This window comes from Schistocerca nitens, chromosome 4, assembly GCF_023898315.1.
Source record: "Schistocerca nitens isolate TAMUIC-IGC-003100 chromosome 4, iqSchNite1.1, whole genome shotgun sequence".
Taxonomy (NCBI): Eukaryota; Metazoa; Arthropoda; class Insecta; order Orthoptera; family Acrididae; genus Schistocerca; species Schistocerca nitens.
The window spans coordinates 861717171-861730521 of NC_064617.1; the positions used below are offsets into that span (position 1 = coordinate 861717171).

A 13351-nucleotide genomic window follows, 5' to 3' on the forward strand; every position below is an offset into this window, starting at 1 on the left:
CTTTTTAGTCCTCTCACATTTCCTCTTTTGGTTTGTTTTCTTAAACAAGCAAAAAATGTGTCAGTCAGTGCATTGGGATTTCTGGAAAACAAACTGATGCTGATACAAGCTCACTTGAGACACGTGGAGTTGCAAGGGGTTTGTGCAAGCTTGTGTGAGCACATATTTCCATGCATGCTTGTCAAGCATGCAGTTACACATGTGGCTGCCTTTAGTTAATAACCAGAGAATCTGTCATTCATTGTTGCATTCCAGTGAAAATATATAATTCCAGAGGATAATTTAGAGTCTTTTTATTGTTAAATTATTAACCTCAGTGATCATGTATGTTATTTACTTGTTGCACCTCACAAAACTAAAACTTATCAAGAAACATGAAAAAAGAATATACAGGGTGGAGCACAGTAAATTGCTTTTCTAGAATTCACATTGTGGCAGCAATGTTGGTTGAATAAGAGAGAGAGTGGGCATGGTTTTTAGTGACCGACGGGAGGTTTTTATTCAGTTGTTGTTCAGTTGTGATAATGCAGTGGACACGTGAGGAGCATTCATTTTGTGTTGAAGTGTATTTCTCGAATTCCCGCTCGATTATTGCAGTGCTGTGTGCTTTTGGAAGCAATTTGCAATACTCCCACACAGACATGTTCCTGGACGGCAATCAATTTTAAATTGGATAAATTCATTCAGAACAGGGGATGTGTCATCTGGGCACTTCATCTTGGCATTTCAAGATGTTCTCTCCACTGGATTCTTCATAATGAACTCAATTTTCACCCGTATAAAATGTGTGTGGTCCAGCAATTGTCAGTACGGCATTATGTAACACAAAGAACATCTTGTGAAGACATGCTTGCAACCATACCCTGTGACACAAATCTGTTGTTTTTCTGATGAGGCACAGTTTCACCTCAGTGGATGTGTAAACAAACATAATATGCGGAACTGAAGCAACATGAACCCCAAGCAAATTCACCAGAGACCCCTGCACTCAGACTGTGTCACTGTGTGGTGTGCCATATCACAAGTAGGCATCATTGGGCCTTACTTTTTCCAGGAAAATACTCATTCTGTAACTGTGAATTCGGATCGTTACTTCACTATGCTTCAAGAGCTTTTCCTGCCGGCTTTTGGGGCAATGCAATTACAGGATATGTGGTTTCGACAAGACGGTGCCACTGCACACACAGTGGGCGTTACCATGAATTTTTTGAGGCAAATGTTTCCTGGAAGGCTTACCTCTCAGATGGGAATCTCAACTGGTCTGTACAATCACCAGACTTAGCCCCATGAGGTGTTTTTTTTCTCCCCCCCCCCCCCCCCCTCGTGGTTACCTGAAGTCAAAGGTGTACTGCAGCCATCCCAACACCCTGGAAGACCTCAAGAACAATATTGAGGCTGACATTGCAAGAATACCAGAAGACATGTTTGAAAGAGTGCATGGGAATTTCAGAAGATGACTGTGGCAATGTGTGGATTGTGAAGGTAGACATTTGCCAGATACACTGTTTAAACCTTGTAATTAGAAACTTCCATTATTGTCTGATGAAAAATGTGAGTTTCAGAGTGTTCATTATTTTGTTTATTTCATTCCCAAATCAGCAATTTACCACATTCCACCCTGTATGCATCAGACACACATGTAAAGTGATGAAAGTAAGAATATTATTACACAGAAAAGTTTCTCATTTGGGAATTATACATTACAACCTTATCCTAGTGTTACTAGTTGGCCCAGTCTCCATATTGAACAGGTTGCAGTGCACTAAGAGATGTTTGTCATTGGAAATATGTTAGTCATGCAACTCTTCATGATAGACATTTCTGTGCAAACTATCTGCATTACTCTAGATTTCATTCTTAGTGTGCTCTATTGCCATTTATTGCCACCCACTTAATATATATATATATATATATATATATATATATATATATATATATATATATATATATATATATATATATATATACAAAGATGATGTGACTTACCGAACGAAAGCGCTGGCAGGTCGATAGACACACAAACACACACACAAAATTCAAGCTTTCGCAACAAACTGTTGCCTCATCAGGAAAGAGGGAAGGAGAGGGAAAGACGAAAGGATGTGGGTTTTAAGGGAGAGGGTAAGGAGTCATTCCAATCCCGGGAGCGGAAAGACTTACCTTAGGGGGAAAACAGGACGGGTATACACTCGCGCGCGCGCACACACACACACACACACACACATCCATCCACACATATACAGACACAAGCAGACCCTCTCCCTTAAAACCCACATCCTTTCGTCTTTCCCTCTCCTTCCCTCTTTCCTGATAAGGCAACAGTTTGTTGCGAAAGCTTGAATTTTGTGTGTATGTTTGCGTTTGTTTGTGTGTCTATCGACGTGCCAGCACTTTTGTTTGGTAAGTCACATCATCTTTGTTTTTAGATATATTTTTCCCATGTGGAATGTTTCCCTCTATTTTATATATATATATATATATATATATATATATATATATATATATATATATATATATATATATATATATATATAAAAAGCAAAGATGTTGTGACTTACCAAATGAAAGCGCTGGCAGGTCGATAGACACACAAACATACACACAAAATTCAAGCTTTCGCGACAAACTGTTGCCTCATCAGGAAAGAGGGATAAAAAAAGGAGTGGTTTTGTGGTGGCAGATTATGAAAATGAGGCTAACAATTGTCTGACGAAGAAATGAAGACGTTAAAACCTGTGGGAATATTGATATATGTCTGCTTGTGTCTGCATATGTGTGGATGGATATATGTGTGTGTGTGCGCGCGAGTGTATACGCGTCCTTTTTTTCACCCTAAGGTAAGTCTTTCCGCTCTCGGGATTGGAATGACTCCTTACCCTCTCCCTTAAAACCCACATCCTTTCGTCTTTCCCTCTCCTTCCCTCTTTCCTGACGAGGCAACCGATGGTTGCAAAAGCTAGAATTTTGTGTGTATGTTTGTGTTTGTTTGTGTGTCTATCGACCTGCCAGCGCTTTCGTTTGGTGTGTGTGTATATATATATATATTTTTTTTTTTTTCCCACGTGGAAGGTTTCCCTCTATTATATATATAGTTTCTAGTGAATGTTACTAGTGTCAAAGCCACACTCAAAGGATAGACCAGCATGATTATATGTATTTGTTTAACATACAACAAACTTCACTTTCTACAGAAGGTGAATGTTGGTGCACATCTTTTCAGTGTACTACTGTGGAATGATTTTCAACAAATGTTGTGTGCACATTATGATTAGAACCCTACGTGTATGAATGTTGAAAGTTTTTAAACATCTGTTTGTCCTCTATAAGATTCATATCAAATTCAGTCTAATTCAAAATAAAGTTATAATCCACAGTTAAGTTGTAACAAAAACTTCATGAATGATTAATATGCACACAATAGAAATCAATGGTTACTTGTCAGTGCACTGTATCTTATAATAATGAATCAACAAATGTCAGATCCATTCTGAGACACACTCCCTAGACTGTTACTTTGGAACTTATTTGTATATATGCAGAGCTCTTTTCCAAGTTTAAAATACGTACAATATGGTATGTATTAGAAACTCCAAACTGTGAAAAAAATTTTCAGTACTCTTCTAAGTTTAGTGTTGTATTCTTTCTCTGTAAAGGTTACACTTAAAATTTGACATCAAAATGCTAATTTTTATTAAATTTCTGTATGTAGTTGTTGTTAGCTAACTAGAAATACTTATCCCAATTTTTTGTTTCTATGAAATTACTTTTAATTTTTCAGGGGATGGGTGGACAACATAATTATTTTGGATTTTGGCTTGATGCTGAATTTGGAAGTGGTCACTGTAGTGAAACATGCACAACTTACAGAAATTATCATATGCTCTCTGCTCAAAAATGCTTTCAAATAGAGCATGTAGAAGCCTGGGGAGTAGGCCCAGAACCAGAAGTGGAGGAAGAGTCCAAAGGGCGAAGTGTTCTAGACACACAAACAGAAGCTCGTGCAGTTATGGAAATGGCAGGAAAAGTACAGTACAGTGATGGTTATCGTGAGCCTGAAGAAGACTAAGGCAGAAACTAGTTTAATATTTATTGTATTTATACCCTGAAACCGTAGTTACCATTATTGTCAGTTTACTTTCATATGAAATGTGATTCTATTGTGATGAAGGAATGGAACAATTTTAGTATTTTTATTACTACTATCATCATCTGCCATAAAGGAACAAATGCAGCAACAATGACACATTTCAGCTTTTCAAAGTGTTTCTTCTTAACATGATAGTTATATAAGCTAGTTGAATTGTACTACAAAAATGTTGGGAAGAAAAGGAATAATCACACCAAATCATGGTGTAAGAAAAGAATTTTGGACTTTAAAGTAATTATGCTGTTCCATCCTACCAACAGTTGCATGTCTTGCCTTCTACTGCTAGTTAATGCTTGTCTTCTATGTTGTTCTGTCAAGGTAACATCTTACTGTTTGCATGTATGCGTTTTGCTGCTGCGTACCCTCTTATTTGAGAAGTAGGTAAGTCATATATCTTCTGTTTCATCTAGTCTTCATATTCATTTTTTAATTTTATAGTTAGCTCTCATGGTTTCATTCCATCATCATTATAGACCGACAAATACCTTTTCTATGAAAAGCTTTAGAAACAAGTAAAATCGATATTTTTAAAATCTGAGTGGTTCAGATTTTGTATCTTTTTTTCACAAGTTAATTGCATTTATACCTTGTAATGGTTTCTCACATTCAGTGTATGGAAAAGCATGAATCTGGAAGATAAGTGCACAAATGATGGCAAACATAATGTTTTTATATTTTTCCAGAATGAGATTTTCACTCTGCAGCGGAGTGTGCGCTGTTATGAAACTTCCTGGCAGATTAAAACTGTGTGCCCGACTGAGACTCTAACTCGGAACCTTTGCCTTTCGCGGGCAAGTGCTCTACCATCTGAGCTACCGAAGCACGACTCACGCCCGGTACTCACAGCTTTACTTCTGCCAGTATCTTGTCTCCTACCTTCCAAACTTTACAGAAGCTCTCCTGCGAACCTTTTTATATAAATTTTTAAATGGTTTCAGAGTTTGGTGCTGTAATCGGTGGCTAATGTAATTGGGTTAGAGTTAGTTTTTTATTAGTAAAAAAATTGTATTTTTGAAGTATTAACAACTGTCAATATTTATACTTAAAAAAACTTTCTTAAAAAATAAAGAAAAGCTATTTATTTACTCTGCCTGATGTTTCTTATTTTTACTCACTGAGTGGCTGCTTGTCAAAAATTGATTCTTTTCATTGTTTCTTATTTTTAGTTAGTAAGATTAAGTTGTCCTCTACCAGGAGAGTTTGAGCACCACAGTACTTATTAGGCTTGCTATTGGAGGTGGTATGCTCCAGCCTTCCTCTAACCTTTGATCTTAGTTTCACAAACAATTGTAGAAGAGTCTACAGTTTAATGTGGACTCAGGGCCACATTGCAACTGGGAATCTTTCAGTTAGTTACGTACCTTAAACTGGAAATGTGCCTTAAACTGGAAATGTGCAAAAAAAATGGCCAGACATTCATTCCATCAAAGATGTGAGAAGTAAAACTTATAAGTGACTATTTAAACTGAAAGTAAGAGCTACAAAGCTGTAGGATCAAATGATGTAAGTTTTGGCCTATCAATTGGATGTAGGTAACAATGTTACTGCGATGTGTGTATGAAGGCCCTGGTATAATGTCCAAATGTGCGCACCTTACTGACAAGGTAAAAGAATAATTCAAACAACTTCCCATTCACACATATGGCACTTCTGAGAAAAGAAACTGCCAGCAGGGTACAAGCAAGAAACACAGCCATCTCTCAAATTTGGACTAAACCAAGAGGTCAATGGAAAAAAGTAACGAATAGCAAATTCCCGTCACAAATGTGAGAAACTGAAATCTCGCAAAAGGTTTTTTTGGGGTTAAGTATACTTAAAGATGATTTGGAATCACACTGATGACAATGAATTATGTGATTACACTGTGATACAAAATCCAGTGGCCCTGTTGACAAGGAAAATCTTCAAAGAATACTGCAGTGTTTGCAGTTGCTGACTGTAAATACATTTGTAACACACAACAGTTCTGCCCAATGTTTGTGAAGTGTTGTTTGAAAGGTTAGCTGCATTTTAAATCTCATTTGTATCCACAAACTGCTCAGTGCCTGAACTCACTTCTTACATTTTTTTGCATTTAACCCTATAGAAGTGTGGTGATAAAGCTCTGTGGTAACTAGTTCATGAAGTGCAATATTCGGACATTCAGTACTCGGAGAATTATTAGTGCTGCAGTTTATTTAAAATTAAACATTACCTTCGAAGTTAATCCTTTTCTCCCGTAGTCACATTAAACTTTCTGATTTTGAAAATTATTCAGATAAAGTTTTGATGCACTAGTAATTGCAGTAAATTACAGCTTTGCTGCTGAATGATATGGTATATACAAGCTGTGTATTAAAACTCCTACAAACCATTTATTTTGCCACAACCATACAGAAAGCCCCACCATAGATGCAGTCACATTTTTGGATTTTGTGGATAGGACAGACTAATATATGGTCCCTGAAAAAGAGGCAGCAGCCTTTGAAGTAATAACGGGACTACAGTCGGGATGATTCACTTACCTGCCCTTGTGACATAACCGTTGTGGCCATGTTACATTAGCACTGCAGCGGCTGAAAGAGAGGGAAACTACATGATTACATCCACCTCTATGTATAGCTTTTGATGTTCAAAGAAAGATGTAATAATTCAAATTCCAAAGCATGGAAACATTGCTCGTATTGAACATATTAAGTGGCACTTAATAAAATCAACATTATGCCATTCTCACATGTTTGACCTTTTCTGCTGATGTCCATTCCTAATCCTTTACATATGGAAACATTTCTATATGTCTTTCTTTCATTCAGAGCACCAGATTTGCACCTGTGTAAAGTAAGAATTACCTTTATTTGCATTTTTTCGGGGGTCTGATAATGTAGCTGCACTTTTAGAGAGGTTAATATTTTCGAATTCTGCCTGTTATAGTGCTGTTCCCAATTCACGATGTCCCACGGCCACATGCCTTTCGTCATCTGGAAAGATGGCGCCGGCAGGATCGTGTGGTGATAGCTCCAAAATCAGTTGAAATTAAATGGTTCTTCGTGCAGAAAGTGTAGAAAACGTGTAGTCAAAGGAATTCGGTGCATTAAGTGCAACTTTTGCTTCCACGAGAAGTGCGCAAACGTTTCTGAAATGTATACATGACTATATTCAGTGGACATGCCTCGACTATAAGTGACGAAAATGTGCAATTAACATCCACACTAAGTTCTAAATACGAAATTATTCCTGTTCCAAGTTCAAAGTGACACTGATGCTCTGAAAGCAGAACTGACATTACTAAAGGGTTGAGGATGGGTAGCTTGGAGCTTGGAGGGAGGGAACACATGGACTGCCTAGGAAGGGAGGGGTGGTAAGTGTACAAGCTAAGCAAGTGATACACAGGAACTGGAGCTGGCGAAGTGTGGCGAACAATGAAGATAGTGTGCTTTATAAGAGGGGGACAGGACAGGACAGGGGATGGGATGTGAGTACTGTGGGTTAGTCAAGATGGAGAACAGGAGAATTATGGAAGTGGAGGGTGTGTTGCAAGGATAACTCCCATCTATGTAAATCAGAAAAGCTGGCATTTTGTGGAAGGATGCAGATGGCACAAATTTTATGAACCAGCCTTTGAACTTCAGCATGTTGCGCCAGTGGATGGTCAATTTTGTTCTTGGCCACAGTCCAGCTGTGGCCATTCATTCTGCATTCTGGCGTTTGTCATGCTGACACAAAGCTGTGCAGTGGCTGAAGCGAATTCGTACATAAACTGGCTGCTTAATGAGGTGGCTCTGACTTTGACAGCATAGAATAGCCCTGTGACAAGAGTAAGAAGTGCTGGTCGGGAGAATTGGCCGGTCTTGCACCTGGACACTCCACAGGGATATGACACCTGTTGCAAGGGATTGGATTTCCCTTGCCACAGGGGTCACATCCCCATGGAAGACCCTCTTGCGAGACCTGCCCAATTCACCATCCCCGAACTTCCTACTCCAGTCCTGTATCTGGCTTATCCTATCCCCACCTGTGAAAGCAGCTATGTCGTGTACCACATATGCTACAGTCACTGCACCTGTCCACCAGAATGAATGGCCACTGCCAAACAGTGGCCTTGCAGTCACTGCACCTGTCCACCAGAATGAATGGCCACTGCCAAACAGTGGCCTAGAACAAAGTTGATTACACAGGGGCACATCATGCTGCTGAGATCAATGGCTGCTTCACAATCTGTGCCATCTGAAACCTTCCCTCTCAAGCATCAACTATTCTGAACTATCTAGGTAGGAGTAACCTTTGCAACACCTTTTTCCTTTCCCGTAATCCTCTTGACCTCAATCACTAACCTGCTGTCCCCTTACCCTCTCCTCAACTCTTCTCCCCCCCCCCCCCCCACCACCACCACCACCACCACCACCACCACCACCTCCTCCTCCTCCTCCTCCTCCTCCTCCTCCTCCACCTTCATCAATACCTCCACATAATCTTCATTGTGCGCTGCACCTCAGCAATCCCAGTACCCATGTATCACTTGTATACCCAGTACACCGGAAATCCCTCACTACACCCCCCCCCACATTTCTCTCCCGCTATCCATTCTATCTGACACACCCCACTGCCCACCTGCGTAACTTCATTCCAGGCATTGTGTAACTATCCAACAAACTGTATGCACAGGGTGGTTTATTTGTGTGATGCAAATGCCCATAACAGGAAAACATGGTGCTGAATTTGGTTGGATGAGCTTTGTTTCACACCGTTTCCAACTTCTGGCCGAGTTTACGTCTGGCGTATGCCATCCCAAAGCCTCGATGCAGACTGCTTGCTGCCCAAGAGTGAAATGTGTTGGAGGTTCGGTGACGATTTGGGCTGCCATATTGCAATATTCCATGGGCCCTATGGTTACTCTGCAAGGTCACGTAACTGCCAAGGATTATGTGATTATTTTGGCTGATGTAAAAGACAGATCTTTGGACAGTACATGGCGTACTTCGTGTACCCGGTAGGCAGAATTCCATAAACTCATCTTTCAGTCTGGAAATTACTGAACAGTGATGGTTTTGTGGAATGTCTGTCATTCTATGTTTTATAGGTGATAATTCATTAAGCTTTCTTCTGATTCTCTGCAACTGTATCTCTTCATAATTTGCTAAGGAAAAAGAGTATCATAGTGTAAAAATCAGTTGACGATGTCTGGTAATTTTGTGGTTGTGCCCTTCCCAGTCTTAATGAATGCCCCATGTACTTTCATGCTTTGATTTTTATTAACTTTTTTTTTAATTTGGTAGAAGTCTTGCCATGTGTGTTTTTGGGAACACAGTTTTCTAATATTGAGGACGCTGATAAGCTTACTGTTGAGTGTCCTACAGCCACATGCAAAGTATTTGATTAACTATTTGTACAAATTAAAATCACTGATTCTGCATTTGTTTGTCCTAAACAACAATGGCCAGTGTCATTTAAGGTAAGATGTGCCCTATTTTCAACTATCGAATGTTCACGAGTTTTTCCTCAACAGCCAATACTGTACTCATAAATTTTATATTGTTTCACAATTCTTCAAATAAACTCAGACAACTGTAGTGTTTGCCCAACAAACACACAGGAAATGAAAATTGTATGCAATCTATACAATTAGTTGAGTGGTTTGACACAGAGTCTTAAGTCCAGAGCTAACTCCCGGTCATTCCTATTACTCCTATCCCTGGCTCGGCACTTCTGACTGTCTCTCACACGGCTTTAAGCTTCTTTATCAGAACGACCCATACATAGGATATATTTTCTTTCAGGTAATTTATCCACCCATTGCTCCTCTTCTATCCGTGAATCTTGTTCTTCATTACTTGTGCCAAAAGTATCGTTATAATATGGGTATATTCATACTTTAACTCTTTTTTTAATTTCTGGTAGGCCTATATTGTTTAAAGTATTTGGAAGCACTCAGATATTTTGATCTATGAAAGGAGTACCTTGGGATACTGAAGTGTTTCTACGCTGTTTGTGCTGAGTCATTTATGCAGTATTAGGCACTGGTTGGTTAAACTAATTGTTGCCAATCACACACATAAGTATTGCCTAGTGTGTAAGGCAGCTAACTGATACAGTTATTTAAAAGAAAAGCATTTGATTACCCAAGTCAAGGCATAGATTCTGCTAGGCAGATCAAGGAGGTCACAACATAGTTTTCGATCCAGAAAATGAAGTAAAAATTCAGTCCGTCAGCTGATAACTTTTGGAACTGCTAATTCATTCTGACACATGGCATATGTTTGGTAGGCTTCAGCGAAAAAGAAATTACATAATTTCTAGGCAAAGTCAAAAGATTTTCTTTGAAATTTCCATCACACTGATGGAGATGCGTAATATGTGTTTAATCGGATTATTGTTGGTACCATAACGTACTAAAATTAATGTAATTCATGAAATATTGTTTAAGGTTAGTCAGTATTTTTATCTAGGCCAGGAAGCCTAACTTGGGTTAGAACAAAGCATTAGAGTTCAAGGCTGGGTGATTCCTCATAATATGCAGCAGCATCTTTCTGATTCGACATCTACACCTATATCCTGGCTTAGGACATTCTCTGCTTGTGACAACACATTAACATCAAATAACACGTTATAATTATTATTTTTGTTGCTGCTGTCAAGTTATTTATTAATTAATCATTTAATTTTATTGACACCAGTCTACATTGGTAGAAACAATCATCATAACGAAATACGGCAAATCAGAGCTCACTTGGAAAGTTATAGGTGTTTGTTTTTTCTGCGTGCTGTTCATGAGTGGAATAATAGAGAATTATTATGGAGACGGTTCTATGAACCCTCTGCCAGGCACTTAAGTATGTTTTGCACAGCACCCATGTGGGTGTAGATGTAGTTGTGAATGTTAATGTAGAGACATTTTTGATGAACCTGTAACAATGATCTTATTGAATAATAATAATTAACAATAATAAAAAAATACTACTACTTGGAATCTGTAGAAGTCTGAGACACCCTGCTAAACCCGCAGGACAGGACAGGTAGTTTGAATTGTGGAAAGGGGCCAAAATAAGTGGCTGTCAGTGGCACTCGAACACACAACTTTAAAATAGCCAAGAAAATACGACATACAATCTCGTGCCTTAAGGGCAAGACCACTTTAATTTAAAATTGGCTGAAAGCCAATAACTTAAGACTCAAACCAAAATCAGAAATTTAAAAGGCAGAAGGCCTTATCTTAAATCAGTTCTTTCAATTAGGCTGAAGGCCCATCTCTTAAGACTCAAGCCATAATTTAATTTTTAAAAGGCAGAAGACCTTATCTTAAAACAGTTCTTTAATTAGACTGAAGGCCCAAACAATCTTACGCCTTAAGGGCAAAACAACCTTCATTTACAAATTGGCTAGAAGTCATAGAAATACAAACAAACAAGAACAAATAAGAAAGGCAGTACACCCAACGGCGCTCAGAAGTTACCGAGGTCGGCCTGGAATTCAAACACTAACGCTCCCTTAGGTGAGACAGGCAGTCAGCCCAATCATTCTCGATCCGATGACAACCCAATCAACAGACAATCAATGGACCCACCGACAAGATAACTTCTGCTCCACCCGACCAGCAGACAACAGGGAGTTCAATGGAACAACGAAGAAAGTACTGGCGCCCACAACCAATTATACATTGAGCTGTCAAACTACACACCGTGCTGGACAGCAACAACACAATGAGGAAAATACACTGCCTAAATTTACATAAACGGCTAGGGCAGGTAACCGGAACGTTAATGGCCACAAGGCAGAAGATTCCACTGATGCACTTCTATTCAAGATAACCAAGTACAGTTAAACTCCACCGGAGGGTGGCTAAAATTTGCCAACTTGAAAACACACGTTGTTGCTCATGGGAATGTCCCAACAGCCGACAATGAAATCCAAATGACACAATGAGAACAGTCGTGACTTGCTGATAGATTCAGTCAAAACCCAACTTTTGTGTCCAGGATCAATGAGCCATGTACTTCGTAGCAATGGGAACAGCACCACACACTTCGACCGTGTGTAGACACCGCCAGTGGCCTCGGCCGAACTATGCGCCACATAGATTTCCTCGCTGCTCCATGGCAACCAACCAACTGCCCAGGCTCGGAAACAGTGAAAGGATCAAATATACGTTGACCAACCAACGGTCATCCCGCTCCAATCTTCCCCTGTCGTACAGTTCATGTGTGTTGCCAGTGGTCAGTGAGCACTGGCTGTCGGCACCTCACCGGTGCTCCATCCCCGACTTCACTGCTGCTGCGTCCTGACTGCACTGGTCGTCCATCCAGAACTGACTGCCAGAGACACGACGACCAGGAACTACTATTGGTCGCTCCAGAGATGGTATGACAGTGCACTTATTGATACGCGCTGCGCCACTCATGGGCAAGTAAGGCAGGAAGTTAGTGACCCCAGTAAATGGAATAAGAAAACGAGCCGGCAGTACCATAATAGAAGATGACAAACAATCAATGGGATACACGCAAGCCGTGCACGGCTCGAAGCCATTTACCTTTTTGGTTTAATATAATTTAAATTTCTTAATGTCTCGTTGTAGTAACCAATTTCATTACAAGAAGTAAATTTCCTGTAAATTAATTTTCCTTTTCCTGCAGGAATTCAGCTATAAAAAATCAAAACTGATATAGCTTTTAATTAGAAGCTTGTTAATTGGTACCTTGGAGTAAAGCTTGATCGGAATGCAATGTGCAGATTCTGTATAGAGGATACAAAACAAAAATTGAAATCTAGAAATACTATCCAGTCCAAACTTACTGGAACAACCTGGAGGTGTGTAGCAAATACTTTGTGAACTTCAGCATTGAAATTGGTATATAGCATTGTCAAGTACTGTGTGCCTGTATGGGCCATAATTGTACGCGTAGCAAAAATCGATACTTAACTAAGAGATGCTATGAGAATAATATCTGGAATGCTTATATCCACACCCTAACAAATGTACCATCACCTGAAATCAGATACTATTCAGAGAGTATAGTAAAAGACTGTCAAACCAAAAACTTTCTATACACCAGGAAGTGACTCCAAAAAACCTCTTGAATCCAAGGTGAAATGGTGTTTCCATACAATCCAGAAAAGGAATGGAAAAGACTGTGCCGTACAAGCAAAGCCAAGAATAGAAATTTGGCTGATGATCCAAACATACCAATAGAGGGATTTAACCTTTTGCGGAGAGTATGGACTGCCCTAAACCGT

At 39.5% G+C, this 13351-nt stretch overlaps 2 protein-coding genes across 5 annotated transcripts in view; one reads left to right on the forward strand and one right to left on the reverse strand.

Moving 5' to 3' along the window:
- The window catches only part of LOC126253323 (MTOR-associated protein MEAK7), a 51937-nt gene extending 46705 nt beyond the window's left edge, over positions 1-5232 (forward strand). For 2 of the 4 annotated variants that reach the window (XM_049954584.1, XM_049954587.1), the window contains exon 5: positions 3779-5232. In XM_049954584.1, coding sequence (XP_049810541.1) covers positions 3779-4066 — 288 coding nt within the window. In that variant the 3' untranslated portion in view covers positions 4067-5232. The remainder of the gene's footprint in view (positions 1-3778) is intronic. The other 2 variants (XM_049954585.1, XM_049954586.1) reach the window with 1 other exon arrangement.
- The window catches only part of LOC126253320 (uncharacterized), a 164559-nt gene that overhangs the window by 81239 nt on the left and 69969 nt on the right, over positions 1-13351 (reverse strand). The window lies entirely within an intron of this gene.